The sequence below is a fragment of the Jaculus jaculus genome, chromosome 3 (assembly GCF_020740685.1).
Source record: "Jaculus jaculus isolate mJacJac1 chromosome 3, mJacJac1.mat.Y.cur, whole genome shotgun sequence".
In the NCBI taxonomy this organism is placed as follows: Eukaryota; Metazoa; Chordata; class Mammalia; order Rodentia; family Dipodidae; genus Jaculus; species Jaculus jaculus.
The window spans coordinates 104,472,628-104,494,824 of NC_059104.1; the positions used below are offsets into that span (position 1 = coordinate 104,472,628).

Below are 22,197 nucleotides of genomic sequence, written 5' to 3' on the forward strand. Positions count from 1 at the left end.
TAACTGCCTTGTCTTTGCTTATTCAGTATGTTTTTTCCCCCCAGAGGTAGGGTCTCACTAGCTCAGGATGACCTGGAATTCACTATATAGTCTTAGGGTGGCCTCAAACTCACGGCTATCCTACCTCTGCCTCCCGAGTGCTGGGATTAAAGGCCTATGCCACCACGCCCTGCTCAGTATGATATATATATATTTTTGACAACTTCCATAATTATAAACAATATCCCATGGTAATTCCCTCCCTCCCCCACTTTCCCCTTTGAAACTCCACTCTCCATCTTATCCCCTCCCCCTCTCAATCAGTCTTTCTTTTATTTTGATGTCATAATCTTTTCTTCCTATTATGATGGTCTTGTGTAGGTAGTATCAGCCACTGTGAGGTCATGGATATCCAGGACATTTTGTGTCTGAAGGAGCACATTGTAAGGAGTTCTACCCTTCCTTTGGCTCTTACATTCTTTTTGTTTGTTTGTTCGTTTTTTGGCTTTTCAAGGTAGGGTCTTACTCTGGCCCAGGCTGATCTAGAATTTACTATGGAGTCTCAGGGTAGCCTGGAACTCATGATCCTTCTACTTCTGCCTCCCAAGTGCTGGGATTAAAGGCATCCACCACCATGCCTGGTGGCTCTTACATTCTTTCCACCACCTCTTCTGCAATGGACCCTGAGCCATGGAAGGTGTGACTGAGATATTGCAGTGCTGAGCACTCCTCTGTCATTTCTTTCCAGCACTATGGTGCCTCGAGTCATCCCAAGGTCACTGCCATCTGAAAAGAGAAGGTTCTCTAGCCAAAAGTGAGGGTAGCATTAATATATGGGTATGCTTTAAAAAAATTTTTTTTTACATATTTATTTGAGAGGGAGAATGGGGCAGAGAGAGAGAGGGAGGGAGGGAGAAAGGGAGAGAATGGGTGCATCAGGGCCTCTAGCCACTGCGAATAAACTCCAGACACAGGCACCACCTTCTGCATCTGGTTTTATGTGGGTACTAGGGAACTGAACCTGAGTCCTTAGGCTTTGTAGGCAAGTGCCTTAATTGCTAAACCATCTCTCCAGTTGTCAGTATGCTTTTAAACCAAGATATAGACATAGTAGATCCAATGTCACATTATTCAGGGGACTCTAAGGATTTTAGAGTCAGAATTACTGGCTCTATCACTTACTAACAGTATGAACGTAGGCAAGTTGTTTAATCTTTCTGGTCTTTAGCACTTCCACTTATAAAACAGAGTAATAGTTTAGACAGAGTTGTAAGGAGTAAATTAGCATAAAAAGTAGGTGAGGCCACTGGTAGACATTCAAGGCATACCTTTATTTTAGGTCTTGATTTCAATTACTGCAACAAATCTGAATCAACTCTGGTAAACATACATCAAAGAGTGTAGTGCATCTCTAAGATAAATTACATGGTCAGGGAGCCATGGAGCAGGGTAACCTCAGTATTATTTTCCTACTGATACACATCATCTTCAGGTGATTCACAAGGACAATAAATAGGACTTGGTTAGTGACATCCAGACCAGCCTTTCAGGTATGGTCCATGTTTGATTATTCAAATATCATCAAATGTAAGATTGAGAAACACACATTTCTCTATCAAAGACAAAAACCAAATACCCAACAAAATGAAAACAACAACAACAAAATAACCCCCAAACCAAACCAAACAAACAAAAAGCCCCAACAAGCTCTCAATTTTACTTTTTTTTTTTGGTTGTTCCAGGTAGGGTGTCACTCTAGCCCAGGCTGACCTGGAATTCACTAGGGAGTCTCAGGGTGGCCTCAAATTCATGACAATCCTCCTACCCCTGCCTCCCAAGTGCTGGGATTAAAGGCATGCACCACCACGCCTGGCTTCCATTTTACTTTTGAGCATCTGGAGAAAACTGCTTCATTTAATGAAAAACAGTCCTGCCTGGTGTGGTGGCACATGCCTTTAATCCCAGCACTCGGGAGGCAGAGGTAGGAGGATCACCGTGAGTTCGAGGCCACCCTGAGACTCCCTAGTGAATTCTAGGTCAGCCTGGGCTAGAGAGAGACCCTACCACAAAAAACAAAAACAAAACAAACAAACAAACAAAGTCTTGATATATGTTATGTGGCACACATGTTTGGAAAAAAAACTTACTTTTTCTTTATCAGCTGCCTGCTTCTTTCTGATTTCCCACATGATTAATTTAAAAACAAGATTATTACTTTCACAAAATGTTGAGTTTGGGGACTTACACTGCTTGCTAAAATATTCCACAGGAAACAATTGCCTAATTTGTCATGACACAGGAGAGGGGATCTAGGTTCTCAGTCTACATAGGTTCAAAGTGCTCTTAAACAAAGATCTCCCAGCCAGGAATGGTGGTACACACCTTTAATCCCAGCACTCAGGAGGTAGAAGTAGGAGGATCACTGTGAATTCTAGGCCAGCCTGAGACTACAGAGTAAGCTCCAGGTCAGCCTAGGCTAGAGTGAGACCCTAACTTGAAAAAACAAATAACAAAAATATCTCAAACTGGGCGTGGTGGTGCACACCTTTAATCCCAGTACTCAGGAGGCAGAGGTAGGAGGATTGCTGTGAGTTCAAGGCCACCCTGAGACTGTAGAGTGAATTCCAAGTTAGCCTGAGGTAGAGTGAAACCCTATCTTGAAAAACCAAAAGAAAAAAAGAAACTTCCCTAAAATAATCTGAAATGCTGTGATCTAGTCAGAAGCCATTCTTCTTTAAACATATAGGCAATTTTTGTGACTGCTAGCAAACAATACTGTCTGCATAAAGAAGAGCCATTTATCCCTTCAGTATTGCCAATGGTGGTCCAGGTTAGTTTGAGTACTCAGTGTACTCTTCCCAGCCAGGTGCTACAAATAAGTAAAGCCAAGCTCCAGGAACAGATGGTCCAAACAAACAAACAAACAAAAACAAAATGGGGGAATTCACTTCTTCCCTAGTGATTGTCTTAAAAAAAAAACACCTATAATCCAATTATGGCAAATAAGACATCAGGAAATTCTGTTTGAAATACTTAAAGAAACTATTTTGAAGTGGGGTGTGGTGCCACATGCCTTTAATCCCAGTACTCGGGAGGCAGAGGTAGGAAAACCATTTTGAATCTAATAAAAGAGTGTCCAGGGGCTACCTTAGTGGTAGAGGTTTTTCTGAGTATATCTGATGACCTAGTTTCCATCTCTAGTACTGCAAAATTAAAAACAAAGCACTAAGTTCAAATGTGATGAGAGAAAGAAAGAGAGTAGAGGAGAAGATAGGAGAGGCGAGGGGAGGAGAAAGATATCCATTCAAACTCACAGCAATCCTCCTACTTGTACCCACCAAGTGCTGAGATAAAAGGTATGTTCCACCATGCCCAGTGGTCTCCTTTTTTTTTTTTTTTTTTTGGTTTGGTTTTCAAGGTAGGGTCTTGCTCTAGCCCAGGCTGACCTGGAGTGTACTATCTAGTCTCAGGGTGGCCTTGAACTTATGGTGATCCTCCTACCTCCGACTATCAAGTGCTGGGATTAAAACTATGTGCCACCAGGCCTGTTTGTTTTTATTTATTTTATTTTATTTTTTACTTATACATCTTTATTTTTTTAATGACATCCATTATTGCAGAATATAAAAAGCAAACAAAAATTGTTTTCTAAAAATATATTTTTTTTTCTGTGGGGGTTATATCCTTCTTCAAGAAAATCACTTTAAACAGTGATTTCAACTGTCTAATTTCTCAGAACAAAGATGTGTTTTTGCTAACTACAGAAGTCCTGGCAACCTTCTTTCTCCAGAATGTTTTTATTTTCTTTTTTGAAACAAATTTTCACTAGGAAGTCTAGGCTGGGCTCAATGTTGTGATCCTCTTGCCATAGTCCCATAGGTTCTGGGAATACAGACATGGTCCAGTACTCCAGGTTCTAAAAGCGTTGTCCAGGTTTATCTGAAACTCAAGATCTTCCTTCCTTATCCTCTTATGCTTGATGATTACAAGTGTGTGCCACAACTACCAGTGAGATTTGAGGAAAAAACCTGCTTTAATGCCTTCTGCAACACCTCTAGTTAGAACTAAGAGTAGATATAATTAACTTTAATATTTAAGTCTTGGCTAGACAAAACCCCAAAGAAATAGATATTTTTCATGTCTTGTGGTTTATTTACTTAGAGAGAGACCATGTCACAGTAGGCTGAGCTTGAGTTCTTGCTTAGAATGTGTTCCTCTCAAACATTCTACTACAGAAAATTGAAGCTTCTTAGAATTCTGGACCCTGAAATTGGTCAGTGTTAGGATACTGTGCACACAGGGAGTGAGTTCTGACCTGAGGCTTTGAATAGCTATTCATGTAAGTTGACCTTTCTGTGCATTTGTATCGAGGAGGATCCAGTTCAGGTTGATGTCCTGGGTACCAATGAGGTTCTCGCTTAAATCCTGAGGGAAGGAAAGACAAATGGGAACATAGTCAACAATCAAGAGTTTTAGTAACTGATCTCATTCCCATTTCTTAGCTCTGTCAAAACTGAGAAGAGAAAAAAATATTTATTCTCCCATTCAGTTTATTTTTATTTGAGTTTCTCATATCTTCCAGGAACTGAGTGATATTCCAGGAATAGAAGAATTAACAAGACTACAGGCTGGGAAGATGGCTTAATGGCTAAAGGCACTTGCTTACAAAGACTGCCATTCTGGGTTCAATTCCCTAGTACCCACAGTGGCATGTGCATCTAAAGTTCATTTGTAGCAGCAAGAGGCCCTGGCATGCCAATTCTCTCTCTCTGCTTACAAACAAATAATTTTTAATAAAAATTAATAACTGGCTTGGCAGAGTGGTGCATGCCTTTTATCCCAGCACTCAGGAGGCAGAGGTAGAAGCATGTCTGTGAGTTTGAGGCTAGCCTGTGTCTATATAGTGGGCCAGTCCAGGCTACAGTAAGACCCTACATCAAAAGAAAACAAAAATATTAATGAGACTAATCCACCTACTATGGGTTGAGAGTGGAATTTTGCTGTTGTAGCTTGCATTATATGTTGTTTCAAAGTAGTGTCCAAACTGGAAATAAAATTAATATATTAATAATCTAGGCATCTATAGTTACTATCAGGAAACAAATGATGACATAAATTCTAATGAACTCTGTCAGATTTCAGATTGGCATGTGGGATATAGACTAACAACATATGGATATAACAATGGATATTTTCATAACCATTGGATGTTTGTTTAGGAGATATTAAAGTTAATTATATCTACTCAGATAGATGACCAGCCTAGAGAAGAAGTTATTCTGAATCAGAAGACATTCTATCTTTATGTAGATTAGTAGGTGAAGTCCAAACTAAGTAAAACAAAAAAAGATCTCCCAATCATCTTTATAGCTTATAGATAATATTAAAGTTAATAATACCGTAGGATGAGTTGTGCAACTGAAGACTAAAGCCTCCCCCCCCCAGTCACTTTACCAAACATAAACCTTTCATATGCCACTGACATTGCTTAAAACAAAAGGAAACAAAAGCAAAGAAAGTCAGGTTACTTGAGAAGGCAAGGGTTTAGGCTGTACAATATTCCTTAGGTCGAATCTTTCCTGGTTCCAGTTGCCCATCAGGGTACAGTTAGAATATGAATTCTCATTAGTGGTACATCTCCACCCATACTGAGAAAACTTGGACATATCATTCCAATCTGTCCACACTTCTCCATGACCATCTGCATAAATGAGGCTGCCATAGTGTGGGTTTCTGAGGAAACTCACAAGGTTTTGTCTCTGAAAAAAGGCAAGAATATAAAAGCTTATTGAACAAATCAGAGAAGAGGAAAAGGAATTCCTTTCTATCTCTGCTCCATGTGGCAATGTATTGATAAAAATCACACCTTACTGGCACTCTAAGCTTTTCTTCAAATTTAATTTATGTTGTTTCTTCTTTTTCATGTGTATGTACCCACTGACCTATCTTCTCAATCAGCAGTACTGTGTAATGATACATACATATACACATATATATATATACATATTCATATATACACACACATACATACATATACATATATATATACACACACACCACTATCTCCCACCCCTTGAAGACAGAAAAACTTTCAGCATCCCTAATACCATATGATAAACTAGCTAAATATTTAGCTACTCTTGAGTCATAGTAGTTGAGGGTCTAAAGGTTTTTGTACAGACAATAAGATGTGAGGGTTGAATAAACAGCATACTAAAGATAAATCATAATAAGTGAATGAAATTGTTCTCACCTCACACACAACTTTTAGCTATTATCTTTCTGCCATGCATTAGTAGAGACCTTGGAGTACATGTCATGTCTCATCTATGGAACTGTATGTCCCTTGAGGACAGGATCTGTATTTGGTTCTTTATTGCACCTCATCCCTCTCCTTCCCTCCCAGTCGATGGTCCTTTCCATGTACCAGATGACCAATGTCTGAATTTCATTTGGTCTGGCTTCAAATCTAAATTCTTTTTTCCCCCCAAGGTAGGGTCTCACTCTAGCTCAGGCTGACCTAGAATTCACTATTTAGTCTCAGGGTGGCTTTGAACTCACTGTGATTCTTTTACCTCTGCCTCCCAAGCACTGGGATTAAAGGCGTACACCACCCTACCTGGCTCAAATCTAAATTCTAGCTTTGTTTTTTGGTCCCTACATAAGTCTGGTCTTTGGTCTTAGGAACAAGGTGATACCTTTAATGAAGATGGGTAACTTGATGGTGAGTAGAATGAGTTGTTTGAAAATTTCATAGATTGTGAGAAATCCTTAGGCGGCAGTTCCATGTTCATGAAAAATGTCATAAAACTTGGTCTTCCCAGTTCTCCAAAGAAGAAATGTAGATCACCATAGCCACATGGCCACAGTTAGGGAGTTACAACTCAACTGCCTTTTCAAGCAAGAGACAAAACCAGTACTATACCAATCACGGAGAGTAACTGCTCTCACACCATATTCCTTTGTGAAGGTATATGCCTGTGTGTGCTGAAGTCACCAAACAGCATTGATGACAACTATTAAACTTAACAGGCCTAATGCTTAGGCTGGAGCCTGAGGTGATGTCTCTAGGTCTGGAATGAAAGTTATCACCATCTTCTCAGTTGTCTTAGATAGAAACTTGGGCTTATCTTTGGCTCTGACTTTTCTTTCAGCATTTGTTCAATCACTAAGTCTTGCCGAATTTTTAATTAGTTCACTACACTTCACCTTCACCGCCAAGTTCCAACCTGCAATGTCAGCTTTTGTTTCTGTTACTGCCGTAACCTCCTATCTGATTTCCTTTTCATCAACTTTGTTCCTCTCTAATCGTTTTTCCATGGTAAAATAGTTTTGGAAAACAGACTGACTGTGCCACCTTACAATTTAAAATCTTTTACTGGCTTTCTATGTTGTCAGAAAAAGGTTCAGATAAAGTAGCATAAAACACTCCATACGACCTGGCCCTCAGAGGCCTCTTCAGTCTTTCTTGTTATTGGCTCTTCAACGGTTTTTGCAGCCAAATGCAACCATTGTTTCTTCACGCTTTACATACATTGTTCCTTCTGCCTCTTCAATCCTTTTGACCTAAGTCAATTGAATTTCCCCTCTTCTCTTTAGCTTTCACCTTGGGTTTACTTCAGCGAATCGTTACACTTTGCCCCCAAATTTTGTCGGGTTCCCTTTCTGTGCACTTCATCCACTGATCTGGATCGTTTCAATAACAGCACAAACCCCAGATTTAATCAGAGTTGTTATTATTATTTATTATTATTATTTTTGTTCTGTGAACCGTCCAGTTGACTGCGGGCAGTCGCTTGATGTTCATTCATTTATTTATCTGTTACTTGCCCACAGTTCTGTGTTTGGCAAATAACCGGTATTCAGAATTTCTTAAGTAGAAAACAGGCAACAGAAGCAGCTGGAGAGAGCAGGAATCGGCCGTTCCGGACGAGATGGTGGCAGGTACAAAACCTTACGCGCCGGGACCCTGCAGGGCCAGCCAGCCCTTGCCCCGGGGTCCTCCTCCGCGCCCGTGCCTGCCTGTCACCTCACGCCAGCGGGGCCCACTCGCTGAGGACGGTTCTTGGACTAACAGGCATTCTGATCGTTCTGAGGGACGACAAGGCGAGGGGTACGCCGGTTCTTACACGCAGGTGGCCCTCCCGGGGAGTGTTTACAAGCCAGGGTTTGCCAAGGCGACCAGGCGCTGCGGGCACGTCATCAGCCACGGCCGAGTGGAGAAGTGGGGGGGGGGCACAGACGCAGGAAGTGACGCACCGCGCGACGCGGAGAGCGCCAGTGCAGAGCCCGCTAAGGCCATGGCCCCTCGGCGCCTCCTGTTGGTTGGGGAAGGGAATTTCTCTTTTGCCGCCGCTCTGAGCGACACCCTGGATCCCAGCACTAGTCTAACCGCCACGTGCCTCCAGCACCCAACTGACTTAGCCCGGGATCCCGTGGCCCAGGAGAACCTACTGCGCCTGCGCACACGAGGTAACGGGGCGGGAACTTCCGGGAGGCCCCGCCCACCTGCCCACGCGCCCTGCAGTGGAAGGGATGGGGGATGCTGGTGGACTCCTCTGGGGGTGCTCCTCTGGGGATGCTCAGCGACAGCGTGCTTGTGTCCAGTCCTGGGCTGGTCTGCACGGTTCAGGTTGGGGACTGTCTTGTCTTCTCTGTTTCCAGATCTTAAGACATCCTCCTGTCCGTATTTCGCGCCTTCATACTTTCTTTGCCCAGGTGCCGTGGTACGTTTCGGTGTGGACTGCACCCAACTGGCTCATGCCTTTGGACCACACGACCGGCAGTTTGATCGAATTTATTTTAACTTTCCACACTGTGGACGCAAGGCTGGAGTAGCTAAGAACAGGGAACTGCTTGCCAAGTTTTTCCAGAGGTGAGGACAGGAGAGCCCTCTCAAGTAGAATGTTTAAGGTGTACCTAACCTAGTTGCTGCACCCAAACATTTTAGTTGGAGAAATAAGGTAGACGTGTGTAAGTTACTTGGTTTTGTTTGGATAGAGCATAAGCCCAAAGGAACCCACAGTCTAGTTGGAAAGGAAGGCGTATAACCCTACATGCTAAAGAAAAGTATAAATAGTGTGATTTGGGGAGTAAACCAGCACAGCCATTTTTAAATTTTGATTATTTGAGAGAGAAAAAGAAGCAGAAAGAAAGAAAGGGAGAATGGATGTGCCAGCGGCTGTAGCCTCTGCAAACAATCTCCGGTTTACTTGTGGACTGGGGAATCAAACCTGAGTCCTTAGGCTTAGCATACAAGCAAGCACCTTAATCGCTAAGCCATCTCTCTAGCCCAGCACAAATATTTTTAGAAACAATCTTACGGCTAAAAGCGTGAACGGAGGAACAGAACTGCCTAGACCTACCGTTTAATAGTTTTGACATTAGGGTTACTTTACTCCTTGCCTGTTTCTGTCCCCTCACCTATAAACTGAGGATGCTAATAGTAACTGCTTCATTAATTACTGTGAATTTAAAATGGTGTTTTACACTTGTATACTGAAAGGCCCAAGAATTCAGAAGCCCAGAAATACTATCACGCTCCAAAGGGAGCTTAAGCGGGCCCCTGCATACCTCAAACTCCAGGCTTTACTCTCTGTTGAAAGCAAGTAAAGAATCCCTCTCCTCATTATATCAGAGCCTGCTCCTAATATAAAACTAGGTAAAAATGGCATGAGATAGCCCTCAAGGATGGGAAATGAGTAATAAAGTAAAGTACTTATTTGGTTTCTGTAAATAGCCTGAACCATAAGCCTTAATAGCCCACACTGTAAGCCTTAGTAGCCTGCACCATAAGCTGTAGCAGCCTGCCTTAGACCACCAAGGTCATAGGAGACTGATACTACACTCTGCTACTCCCACCCAAGGACCTGTGCAAATGCTGACCACCAAGGTCATAAGAGACTGATTGGTCCACGAGGGGCTTGAACCAATTAAACTAATTGGCTTAGAAACTATGGAGTGGCACAAACTGACTGGCTCGCACCCCGTGGGCTCCTGATATTAAAAAAATGATTGGTCTAATGCACAGGCTTTGTTAGAAACCCTATAAAAACTGTCCCGTTCCTGCATTCGGGGCTCTGCAGTCCTCTACCCCTGTGTGGTGTACGACTGTGGGCCCCAGCGCGCTTGGAATAAAATCCTCTTGCAGTTTGCATCAAGACCGCTTCTCGTGAGTGATTTGGGGTGTCGCCATATCTGGACAGAGCGTGGGGTCCTCGTTTTGGGGGTCTTACAATACCAAACTATGTGAAAGTCTTGGAGGTCTCTATTGGGTCAAAGGTGTCAAGAAACCTTTCACAAAGGCAGTATTTTAAGCTAGGTAGTTGAGGTATCAACTTTTATTTGCTTGCTTGTTTTTATATTTTGTTGCTAGTGATCAAGCCCAGGTCTCCACGTATGGTAGACCAGCACTATACTGCCAAGCTACAGTCCAGTCCTGAACTGTAGAATTTTGATAGACAGTGTTAAAAATTCTAAATGGGGCTGAAAAGATTGCTTAGTGGTTAAGACTCTTACCTGCCAAGTCTAAGGACCCATGTTCGACTCTCCAGATCCCATGTAAGCCAGATGCACAAGGTAACACAAGCGATCAAGGTCACACCTGCGCACAAAATGGCACAAGTTTCTGGAGTTCGATGGTACTGGCTGAAGGCCCTAGTGTGTCAATTCTCTTTTTCTCTTGCTCACTCATTCTCATAAAAATATTAAAAAAAATTAAGCTGGAGAGATGGCTTAGCAGTTAAGGTATTTGGGTGTGAAGCCTAAGGACACAGGTTTGATTCCCCCGTACCCACATAAGCCAGATGCATAAGGTGCCACATATGTCTGGAGTTTGTTTGCAGTGGCTAGAGACCCTGGTGTGTCCATTCTCTTTCTCTCTTTGCCCCTTTATCTCTCTGAAATAAAATATTTTAAAAAAATTATAAATACAGGAGAAACAACACAGAGTGAATGATAAATAGAAACTTTGTAGACATTGATCTTTCTCTGCCTTTTAGGAAAACAACAGGTACAAAGCAGATGACCGATATAGTTTATATTTGAAGTTTAATAGGCCTTTGCAAATAGGCATAGATTTCAATTATTTCACAGCTAAGCTATGTGTATATTGCTGCTTCTCAAGGTAACTTCTACTTGTTTCTAATAAATCCCTGATGTTTTTTACTCTATAAGCTGTTCAGATGTCCTTGCAAAGGAAGGAGAAGTCCATGTGGCATTGTGCAGAGGACAAGGTGGGACTCCTGCTGATAATCCCCAGAGAGAATGGCAGAACAGTTGGCAAGTGGTTGCCATGGCCGCCCAGGGGGGGCTCATTTTAAGTGATGTGCATCTCTTTGACTGTGAGGCTATGCCAGGGTACAAGTGCACTGGATATAGGTGAGTAATAATACCACAGAGCCAATCCCTCTCCCTTTTCATATCTCTCACTAATAGTAAAATATTATAGGGAGGCTTTCCCCCTTCTAATTTTCTGATTCACTTTCTAGAAAGACTTGTATTTAATAATGAGAACCTTTGTACTTTTATTAACATTAACATTGTATTTATTTTTCTTTCTTTCTTTCTTTCTTCTTCTTCTTTTTTTTTTTTTGGTCAGGAGTCAGGATAAATCATTTCATGTAGAAGGTGCTTTGAACCATGTCTTCACTAAGAGCTTACCTTTGGAAGGTTTTCAACCCAGAAAATTCAGAATCAACCTGGGAAGCCAATGGTTTTCCTTTGCAGAACCAGAGGCACTTGCAGGAAAGTTAAACAGGTAACCTGTTCTTTTTCTGGCAATCACTTTCATCTCTAGTACCATGGTTGTTCTGGTGGCACATAAATTATTAGTGTTGGTGCTGTTAATACTTGCGAGTGTCACATAGTATAGGGGTAGAGCCTTCTATAGTTCTGGAATATATGCTAGTTCTCCTGGGCTGGAGGTATCCTAGCAAGATCTTGGATTTGATCCCTAGCACTGGCAAAAAACAAAACTAAAATACTAAAACCAAAAATTGCATATGATTGTTCTCCTAATAGTAAATGATTTGCTTCTTTACAGATTCAACTAGGGAAAATTGTTTTCTATAAAGTGTGTGTGTGTGTGTGTGTGTGTGTGTGTGTGTCTGTCTGTCTGTCTGTTTGGTTTTTTGAGGTAGGCGCTCACTGTAGCCTAGGCTGACCTGAAATTCACTATGTAGTCTCAGGGTGGCCTTGAACTCTTAGCGATCCTCTTACCTTTGCCTCCCAAGTGCTGGGATTAAGTGTGTGCCACCACACCCAGCCCCATTTGTGGCTAGATCCATGAACATTATTTTTAAGCCAGGTGTGGTGGTGAATTCCTTTAATCCAAGCACTTGGGAGGCAGAGGTAGGAAGATTTCTGTGTGATCAATGCCAGCCTGGGACTACAGAGTAAGTGCCAGGTCAGGCTGGGTTAGAATGAGACCCTACCTTGAAAAACCAGAGGGAAAAAAAAGTTTTGGAAAGATGGCTTAGTGGTTAAGACACTTGCCTGCAAAACCAAGGACCCAGGTTCAGTTCTCCAGGACCTACATAAGCCCAGATGCACAAGGTGGCACATGTGTCTGAAGTTCATTTTCAGCGGCTAGAGGCCCTGGCATGCCCATTCTGTCTTTCTCATTCTCTTTTTCTCTTTCAAATCAATGAATAAAAATAGATATTTAAAAATATTTTAAGGCTGAAGAGATAGTTTTGTGGTTGTTTGCTTATGAAGCCCAAGGATCTAAGTTCAACTCCCCAGAACCCATGTAAGCCAGATGCATATGGTAGCATATGCATCAGGCACTCGTTTGCAGTGGCAGGAGGCTCTGGTGCACCCATTATTCCCATATAAGTAAATAAAAATAAAGTATTTAAAATATTTTAAGTGAGAGAAGTTATTTTGTGTGTCTCAACAGGGGTTTCCTAGAAGCATCTTCCTGTCATCCTGTCAAAATCGTGAATGAGAAACTCATTGCTGAAATGGGCACTGCTTTTCCTCTGAAAAGGCTAGAGTGTTCCTTTCCTTTGTTTCCACCAGGAGGCACCAGTGTTCTCCCTTCTGGAATCTGTGACATTCCCTCTCCCTTTTGGGTTATTCTCCATGAAGAGAACCCCGATTCTGAATACCTGACTAGTGAAACAGCACTAGAAATGAAGGACTTCCTAGTGTCATTTTCAGAATTAAGCCTTCCCCAGCATCCTAGAAGAGATGGTAATGAAGCAGCTCATAAAGGGATCTGTGGACCCGCCAAGGTCTGCCTTAGATCTTCTCTCCTAGTTCATGTTCAAGCTGTCATCCAGGCACCAGACTTCCTCCCAGGTTCTCTGCATATCCTCAGTGGACCCGTCTTTCAAAAGTGCCACATTTTGCCTTTCTCAATGCCAGCATTTCATGAGACTTTATTTATCCTGGGGTTTAATAAAAATCTGGATGCTAGCTGCCTTTCACCCCTGCTGGATCACCTCAAGGGCATTCTGGATAGCTTGAGCCAGACATTGCTGGAGGAATCCAAGAGGAGCAGTTCAGTGGAATTTGTTATTCAACCAAATGGAAAAGATTATAGAATTCATGCAAAGTCTCATAGTTTTGGCCCAGGTTGTACCAAGAATCTGATTATTGGCTCTGTCATCACATTTGTTACAAGTGTTACATGTAAAGATCAGTGTTTTGTGTTTGTGTCTATAAACTTGGACTTATTAGCTATGCTTGTCTGGGATATTTCTGATTGGAGAATATTGTGGACTTTTGATAACCGTTTTCTGAAAAACTTTGTCCCTGGAAAAATAGAACCCTTTAAAAGCTATTCATTGTATCCTCCATGCTATGTGCATGATATTAGTTTTTGGTTAGATGAAAAGAAAGGATTTGATGAGCTAGAGTTTCACACTGTAGCCCGAGCAGTATCCCAGGACACTGTTATTTCCATACAACTCCTTGATCGTTTTCAGCATCCAAAAACTGAACAAGTCAGTCTTTGCTATAGGTTGACCTACCAGACCTGTGACAAGGCACTTCCACAGCAGCAGGTGGCATTAATGCAGTCTCAGTTTAGAAAAGAGATTCAACAACAACTACATGTGATACTTCGTTAGGTTAAATTCATTCCTATATATGACCCTCATTGTATGTGGATGGAAAAGAACAAATTGTAACCAGTATTCCTTTCTGAACACTGTGTGTTTTGTAAGTACTTTTTCTTTGTTACTGTTGTTGGTTGGCCCTGAAGTTACCTGTATGACTGTCATTTAGACTGATGTGGTTGGTGACCCTTGAAGCTGTACAGTGTTTTGGTCCTGAATAGTGACTGAAACAGCAAACCAAACAATGTCTTATACTTTAGAGGTTCTGTTGTTGAAGAGGCAGTGGATCATGGATATCTTATCAAATATATTTGTATTTCCACATTGTCAGTTCCTCTATCATCTCACCACATTTATGAGAGTGTTTTCTTTTTCCATTTATTATTTATTTTTATTTGAGTGAGTGAGTGAGAGAGAGAGAATGGCTCCAGGGCATCTAGCCATTGAAAACTCTAGATACATATGTCACCTTCTGCATCTGGTTACATGGGTACTGGGGAATTGAATCTAGGTCCCCAGGCTTCACAGGCAAGGGCCTTAACCACTAAGCCATCTAGGAGAGTGTTTTTTGGAGTTAGACCAACACTTATTAGCTTGGTATATTGCAAGTGCTTATAATTGGTGCCACTGTCACCACACTGTTGGATTTTAACATGACTTTTATTGAGGTCAAAACTTGCAAAACGTGGGCTGGAGAGATGGCTTAGCGGTTAAGCGCTTGCTTGTGAAGCCTAAGGACCCCAGATCGAGGCTCGGTTCCCCAGGTCCCACGTTAGCCAGATGCACAAGGGGGCACATGCGTCTGGAGTTCGTTTGCAGAGGCTGGAAGCCCTGGCGCGCCCATTCTCTCTCTCTCCCTCTATCTGTCTTTCTCTCTGTGTCTGTCGCTCTCAAAAAAAAAAAAAAAAAAAAAAAAAAAAAAAAAAAAAAAACTTACAAAACGTGCTGGAGAGATGGCTTAGCTGTTAAGCACTTGCCTGTGAAGCCTAAAGACCCCGGTCGAGGCTCCATTCCCCAGGATCTACTGTAGCCAGATGCACAAGGGGGCGTGCACATCTGCACACCCATTCTCTCTCCGCCTCTCTCTCTCTCTGTCTCTGCTTCCTTCTCTCTGTCACTCTCAAGATAAACAAAAAAATTAAAAACTTACAAAACATGCTGATCTAGGTTCAATTACCCATTACCCACATCAAGCCACTCACTCATGGGCCAGATTCATGTACTGGCTAGAGACTCTGTCTCAAAGATAGTGGAACACAGACAGCTTCTCTGACCTCAGCAGAGTATCAGATTTAAGGTTATCATTTGCATCTGTGACAGACTCCACAGCCATACTTCCTTGACTACTTGAGTTCCCCTTCCCCAGTCTTCCTCAAAAGGGAATGGATATATGAGCTATATCCAAGCTGGATGTTTGAATTTGGTAACTAATGACAATGTGGGAATTGAGCAAAATGATAAATATCTGGTTTTAATACTTGGGAAATTTTAGTATTTAATTCTAACCTTCTGGGACCCTATCAACTTCAGCACTCCCTTTATAAATTTGTTTTAGTTAATGTTAGAGTCCCACAGGGTTGGGGCAGAGCATTATAATTGGGGGAGAGGACAGAGTGTCAAGATTAGATTAATGATGACTGAGTGACAGGATATCAATGTATGTTTGTAAAAATGTCTGTAAAATTAAGCCTTAAAATATGTGTATGTTTATGCATATACGTGTAAATAGGGGTGCACATATTCTGCACATGTGCTGAGGTCAGAGGAGCTGTCTGTGTTCCATCTTCTTTGAAACAGAGTCTCTAGCCACTGCATGAATCTGGCCCATGAGTGAGTGGCTTTATGTGGATACTGGGTAATTGAACCTGGGCCAGAATGTTTTGTAAGCAAGTGCCTTTTAACTACTGAGCCATGTTCCCAGCCTATTTATTAATTTATTCATTTTGGAGGTAGGGTCTGGCTGTAGCCCAGGCTGCCTGGAATGCACTCTGTAGTCTCAGGGTGGTGATCCTCCTACCTCTGCCTCCCGAGTGCTGGGACTAAAGACATGAGGCACCACGCCTGGCCCAGCCCTTTAATTTTTTTAAAAATGTGATTCAAGAGAAAGGAAGGGAGGAGGGTACTTAATAGGTTGATATTGTATATATGTAAGTACAATGATTGTGATGGGGAGGTAATCTGATGGAGAATGGAATTTCAAAGGGGAAAGTGTGTGTGTGGGGGGAGGGAATTACCATGGGATTTTTTTAATAATCATGGAAAATGCTAATAAAAATTCAAAAAAAAAAGACAAGAAAAAAAGAAAAAATAAATAAAAATGTGATTCGAGTAATACGGGTTTGTAGTCAGTTCTTAGTTGGAATATGGCTCCATTTAGCATAGCTGAGAAAAGTTGGACCTTAGTTTCCTTATCAATAAAACCTGCATTAAATATTAAAAAGATAAAATATATAAAATGCCGTAGCATCAATAAAACTGGTGTCTCTGTGAATCTGCTGCATAAAATTTCACTGGGCTCTCACTTCTCAGTTTATACAATGACCTTACTGTTTTGTTTCTCTCAAGCAATTCCTAGATATTGGCTGTTTCTATCACTCTTACCGAGATGCAGAGAGCAAGGTGTTAGAGTGACCTATTAGAGACCTTTCCTTTGAAAGGCAGTTGTACTGTAACTTTAACCGAATACCTTTGCACATCTTACTTTGTACAGCTGTTCAATCATTTTCTATTTGTGCTTTCATTTCAATAGGGAAGCTAAAAGAGAATTTTTGGTGGGCAAGTGTAGAATGCTGAAAAGTGAAGGAAGGGGATTAAGGGAAGGGAGGAAATGCCCAGTGTTAGAAGTAAATATTAGCGGTGGGGTTAGTATCAGAAAAGCCGACTCTCAGGTTTCATTTCTTTGCTACTCTGGGGTTTGCTCCAATTGGTCCAGTAACGCTGTAATGTAGTTTTTTCTGCGCATGTCAAAGATTTTTGTCCCTCAGCGGACACCGTTTCCGAGCCAAGCTATGTCTGCACGCTCGCTGAGTTCGTAGGGTGCCGAATTCTGTCTTTGGTCCTCGCCAGCCATGGCGAGCCGAGGGGCTCGGCAGCGCCTGAAGGGCGGTGGCAGCGGCGGCGGGGACCCCGGCCCGGCGGCGGCGGAGAAGCTGCGGGAGCTGCTGGGCAGCCGGGAGGCGGGCGGCGCCGAGCCGCGGCCGGAGTACGTGTGCGGACGCGGCGGGGGCGTGGCCGGGCGGCGGGCTCGCGCGGCCGCGCGCCTCCCTGGTCCCTGGGTTTGCGGCTGGGGTCTTCCCGGGGCGCGGGGTCCTGGGTCGTTGAGGACTTTGGCGTGCGGGACTGTGAAGCTTGTAGTCCCGGCCCTGAGGGAGCCGGCCTCGCGGTTGGTAGCTAGCCGAGCCTCTGAGAGCTGTTGGCGGAGGAGCATGCCGTTTGCACCTGTTTCTCCCGGCTGTTCTTATTACCCCTCCCCCCGCAAAAAAGCCCTCGTTTTACTTTTAATAAATAATTTAAAACTTTTATTTATTTATTTATTTATTTATTTATTTATTTATTTATTTATTTATTTAAGAGAGAGGATGATCAGGGCCTCCAGCCACTGCAAATGAACTCCAGATGTATGTACCACCACCATGTGCATTTGGCTTATGTGTGTCCTGGGGAATTGAACCTGGGTCCTTTGGCTTTGCAGGCAAATGCCTTAACCGCTACCTCGCTTTACTTTTTTGTGTGGCTCCCCCAAGCCTCCACCACTTGAAGCCACCTCTTCCTAAACCAGGAGCCTGCACTAGGTTTGCACCCAAGGAGCTGTCAACATAAGGAGTTGGAGGAGGTTCTGCACCTTGCTCTTGGTTACTGGACCAATTGGGGCCCTTGTTGCTCTGTTCATTTGAGGAGGAAATGAATAAAGCCTGGAAAGGAATGTGCTTGTTAGGAGGAAGTAAAGGACAGGGAGAGCATGTGGCCTTCAAGTGACTAGTTGGCTTGAGAGAAGTGGAGCGTTGCTACAAACCAAAGTATATGAATTAATTTATTCCATAAAAGAAGAAAGTGAGGCTGGAGAGATGCCTCAGAAGTTAAAGGCGCTTGCTTGCAAGGCCTGGTGGCCTGGGTTTGATTCCCAGTACCCATGTAAAGCCAGATGCACAAACTGGCACATGTGCCTGGAGTGAGTTTTGGCAGCAAGAGGTCCTGGTGTGCCCATTCCATTCTCTCTCTGCATGCTGGAGCAATCAGTCCCTCTCTGTCAATATAGATACATAGATAGATAGATAGAAATATAGATAGAATTCAAGAAGTGTCAGAAATGATTAGAAACTTCATTCTACCCCACTGTTTGGGTTTCAGCCCACCAAGATGAATTGATAGATAGGGAAAGCAAAACCCAGGGCTCCACTGCCCAGACTGACTGACTTCATTAGCATTAGTCCTGGTGGATGAATTTGGTTTGCTGCAGAGCTCTGCTTCATGCAATTATCATTCCAGTACATCATGTAAAATTACATGTTCTGGGACTAACAGATATTCCCACATTTGTCACAATAGATTTGTTTATTTCTTTGAAGGAAAAGCTAATTATACTTCATTTTTTTTTCCATTAAGAAACTCATTGCTTAAGGGAAGCTTTCTTTGTACTAAAATTCGATTTTTCTCTTAAGAAAGAATAACTTGTAAGTATCTTTCACTTTGTATGACTTGTTTTCATTCATTAACAATAAGTTGGCATAAAATCAGGGAGGTAAGAATCTTTCAGTTCTGTGACAGTATAACTCTAATGTGACCTGATAAATTGATAAGATAAAGAGATTATTGAGACTTGATATTATAAATCAAAACTGTTGTGTATTGTGATATTATAGGTGGGTTAACATGATGGCCTTTTTAGATAGTTCCCCCCCCCCAACCCAGGGAGGGTCTTGCTTTAGCCCAGGCTGATCTGGAGTTTACTATGTAGCCTCAGGCTGGCCTGGAACTCACTGAGATTCTCTTACCTCTGCTTACAGAGTGCTGGGGTCAAAGGCGTGTGCTAACACTCCTGTTTGACAGTTTGTTGTGTCATGTCCACATGAGCAATTAATTTTTTTTTTCATTTATCTATTTGAGAGTGACAGAGAAAAAGGCAGAGAGATTGAGAGAGAGAGAGAGGCCACTGGAAATGAACTCCAGATGCATGCGCCCCCTTGTGCATCTGGCTAACTAACGTGGGTCCTGGGGAATGGAGCCTTGAACCGTGGTACTTAGGCTTCATAGGCAAGTGCTTAATCACTAAGCCATCTCTCCAGCCCATGAGCAAGTCATTTTTGTAATATTGGAATGAATTGTCACTGCTGTATTATGAGCTGATGTTTGATTCTGTGGTTCCTTTAGTATTACAGCCTGTCTTATTTTTTGATACTTAATGTACAGGCATTTATTTATAAATATTATTTATAAATATTTTTCAAATTGACAAAAATTAATTTCAAGAGAAGGGAATGTAAGGGGCGAATGGGATCAAAATGCTTTATAGGGATGTATAAAATTGTCAAAAATAACAATTCCTACTGGGCATGGTGGCGCATGCCTTTAATCCCAGCACTTGGGAAGCAGGGGTAGGAGGATCACTGAGAGTTTGAGGCCACCTTGAGACTACATAGTGAATTCCAGGACAGCCTGGGCTTAGAGTGAGACCTTACCTTGAAAAACCAAAACCAAACAAACAAAAGCAATTCCTTATTCATTCTATTAAAATGACAAAAAATTCATTTTTAAAGTGAATGGCTGAAGTGTTTTGATGCCTTATGCCTCTCTGTCTAGTCCTGGCTAGCAGGTCCTTCCTGACATACTCTTGGTTTTGTCTTTTGCTTTGGCGTAGGTCTGGAAACAAAGCAGGACAAGTCTGGGCACCTGAAGGATCTACTGCTTTCAAGTGTCTGCTCTCAGCAAGATTGTGTGCTGCTCTTCTGAGCAACATCTCTGACTGTGATGAAACATTCAACTACTGGGAACCAGTAGGTGATTTCTTTGATATACACACACATTACACACACACACACACAAACACACACACGCACGCACGTACACACGCATGCACACCCACCCATGTACCCTTTGCAGTCTTGGGGATCTAATACATGTCCTTGGGCATGCTAGGCAAATGCTTTACCACACCAATCTACATCTTTAGCCTCTAGTTCTGCTTTTTATTTATTTTAATTTATTTGCAAGCAGAGAGAGACTTAGAGAGGAGAGAGAATGGGCACACCAGGGCCTGTAGCCACTGCAAACAAACTCCAGATGCATGTGCCCCTTGCGCCTCTGTCTTATGTGGGTCCTGGGGGATTGAACCTGGGTCCTTTGGCTTCACAGGCAAATGCCTTAACCACTAAGCCATCTCTCCAGCCCTAGTTCTGCTTAATTTAAAAAAAATATTTTATTTTTATTTATTTGAGAGAGAAAGACAGAGAAGCAGAGAGAGACACAGACAGATAGAGAATAGGTGGCAGGGACTCCAGCTACTGTGAATGAACTCCAGATGCATGTGTCACCTTGTGCATCTGGCTTACATGGGTCCTGGGGAATGGAACCTAGGTCCTTTGGCTTTGTAGGCAAGTGCCTTAACTGATAAGCCATCTGGTCTTGGTTTGGTACTTTCTAACTTCAACACAAAAATAAAATACAAATGTGACTTTTAGTGAAATAATTGCTTTTGTTTCTTTTTTTGGTTAAGGCAAGGTCTCTCTCTTGTAGCCTGAGACCAACCTGAAACTCACTTTTTAGCCCCAGGATAGTCTAGAACTCATATTGATCCTTCTACCTCTGCCTCCCAAGTGCTGGGATTAAAGGTATGTGCCACCATGCCCAACTACTTTGTGTGTTTTCACTTTTGTATCCTAAAAACTGTTCATTTGCCTAATGTAACATTGAAGGCTGTATGAAATTTAACTGGTATATTCAGTGATATTATTTATAATTTTTTAAAAAGTAAATATTTCTTGGAAATAATTTAAAATTATTTACTTATTAACGGACATAGATAGACAAGGAGAATGAGACTCTGACCTCGCCAGGGCCTCTTGCTGCTACAAACTCCAGTTGTGTGTACCACTTCTGCATCTGGCGTTATGTGGGTACTGGAGAATTGAACAGGCAAGCTTTGCAAGTAAGTGCCTTTAACTGCTGAGCCATCTCCCCAGCCTGGAAATAATTTTTAAAGTTAACAATTACTATACAACTTGAAGGAAAAACAGCTCCCTGTTTTCATGTCCAGATCTCACTCCCTAGAGGTAACCGTATTCTTTTTTAGGTCAGCCTGGGCTACAGAAAGACCCTACCTCAAAAAACTGAAAACAACAAACAAAAAAAAACTGGAGAAAAGGGCACAGGAGACATGGCTCAGTAGTTAAGGCATTTGCTTACAAAGCCTGAAGGCCTGGGTTCAATTCCCCAGTATTCCCAGTAGTCACATAAAGCCAGACACACAGAGTGGCACATGCATCTAGAGTTCATTTGCAGCTGCAGGAGTCTTGGTGTGCCCTTTCTCTCTCTTTCCTTGCAAATAAATAAAGTATTTTTTTTAAATGAGAAAAGATGTTTAGTGTGGGCAACAGAAGAGTAGTTTTTCTGTTTTGGTTAAAGATTATTTAAGAAATGAGTAGAAAATCAAATGTAAACTTGCAGATTTTGCGTCTTAGTCTTTTAGATATTGTGCCATCTTGTTTCTTTTTTTTTAAAGATTTTTTTTTTTATTTATTCATTTATTAGAGAGAGAGAAAGTGAGAATGGGCATGCCTGGGCCTCTAGCCACTGCAAACAAACTCCAGATGCATGTGCCACATGTGCCTCTGGCTTACATGGGACCTGGAGAATTGAATATAGGTTGTTAGGCTTCACAGGCATGTGCCTTAACCACTAAGCCATCTCTCTAGCCCTTTTTCCTTTTCCTATCCATTAGTTATAGATGTTGAGATTTTCAACATTTTTTTAACTTGTCTTTTTTTTTTTTTTTTTTGGTTTTTCGAGGTAGGGTCTCATTCTGGCTCAGGCTGACCTGGAATTCACTATGTAGTCTCAGGGTGGTCTCGAACTCACGGCAATCCTCCTACCTCTGCCTCCCTAGTGCTGGGATTAAAGGCGTGCGCCACCATGCCCGGCTTTAACTTGTCTTTTTTTA

General features: G+C 42.2%; 3 protein-coding genes across 6 annotated transcripts in view; 2 read left to right on the forward strand and 1 right to left on the reverse strand.

Moving 5' to 3' along the window:
• Nucleotides 1-3,589: 3,589 nt before the first annotated feature.
• C3H11orf1 (chromosome 3 C11orf1 homolog) lies at nucleotides 3,590-8,199 on the reverse strand. 2 transcript variants are annotated; one of them, XM_045146568.1, is made up of 4 exons: nucleotides 6,678-8,199; nucleotides 5,508-5,738; nucleotides 4,957-5,023; nucleotides 3,594-4,404 (listed from the first exon to the last, which is right to left on the reverse strand). In XM_045146568.1, exons 1-4 carry the CDS (start codon nucleotides 6,783-6,785, stop codon nucleotides 4,229-4,231), a joined length of 582 nt encoding a protein of 193 aa, XP_045002503.1. In that variant the 5' UTR covers nucleotides 6,786-8,199; the 3' UTR covers nucleotides 3,594-4,228. The 2 variants fall into 2 exon arrangements, with proteins under 2 accessions (XP_045002504.1, XP_045002503.1); XM_045146569.1 differs by lacking the exon at nucleotides 4,957-5,023 and having other exon boundaries at nucleotides 3,590-4,404.
• A 36-nt stretch (nucleotides 8,200-8,235) lies between these two features.
• Nucleotides 8,236-14,828, forward strand: Fdxacb1 (ferredoxin-fold anticodon binding domain containing 1). 2 transcript variants are annotated; one of them, XM_004666425.2, is made up of 5 exons: nucleotides 8,236-8,451; nucleotides 8,698-8,854; nucleotides 11,155-11,358; nucleotides 11,579-11,737; nucleotides 12,881-14,828. In XM_004666425.2, exons 1-5 carry the CDS (start codon nucleotides 8,280-8,282, stop codon nucleotides 14,055-14,057), a joined length of 1,869 nt encoding a protein of 622 aa, XP_004666482.2. In that variant the 5' UTR covers nucleotides 8,236-8,279; the 3' UTR covers nucleotides 14,058-14,828. The 2 variants fall into 2 exon arrangements, with proteins under 2 accessions (XP_004666482.2, XP_045002502.1); XM_045146567.1 differs by lacking the exon at nucleotides 8,236-8,451 and adding an exon at nucleotides 8,509-8,611.
• Nucleotides 14,829-17,105: 2,277 nt separating this feature from the next.
• Alg9 (ALG9 alpha-1,2-mannosyltransferase) overlaps nucleotides 17,106-22,197 on the forward strand; it is a 158,859-nt gene continuing 153,767 nt past the window's right edge. Inside the window, exons 1-2 of one of the 2 annotated variants that reach the window (XM_045146564.1) lie at nucleotides 17,106-17,247; nucleotides 19,900-20,035. In XM_045146564.1, the coding sequence (XP_045002499.1) occupies nucleotides 17,114-17,247; nucleotides 19,900-20,035 (270 nt within the window). In that variant the 5' untranslated portion in view covers nucleotides 17,106-17,113. Of the gene's footprint in view, nucleotides 17,248-17,408; nucleotides 17,428-19,899; nucleotides 20,036-22,197 lie in introns of those variants that run through there. The other variant, XM_045146565.1, reaches the window with a different exon arrangement.

Coding starts and splice junctions, on each gene's coding strand:
- C3H11orf1 (XM_045146568.1), bottom strand. CDS start 6,785: ATGACATTTTTCATGAACATGGAACTGCCGCCTAAGGATTTCTCACAA. Junction 5,024..5,507: donor CTAAACCCTTGCCTTCTCAA/GTAACCTGACTT, acceptor TTTTATTTCCAG/TTTGGACACTACTTTGAAAC. Junction 4,405..4,956: donor AATTCCACTCTCAACCCATA/GTAGGTGGATTA, acceptor TCCTTCCCTCAG/GATTTAAGCGAGAACCTCAT.
- Fdxacb1 (XM_004666425.2), top strand. CDS start 8,280: ATGGCCCCTCGGCGCCTCCTGTTGGTTGGGGAAGGGAATTTCTCTTTT. Junction 8,855..11,154: donor CTTGCCAAGTTTTTCCAGAG/GTGAGGACAGGA, acceptor TTACTCTATAAG/CTGTTCAGATGTCCTTGCAA. Junction 11,359..11,578: donor TACAAGTGCACTGGATATAG/GTGAGTAATAAT, acceptor TTTTTTGGTCAG/GAGTCAGGATAAATCATTTC.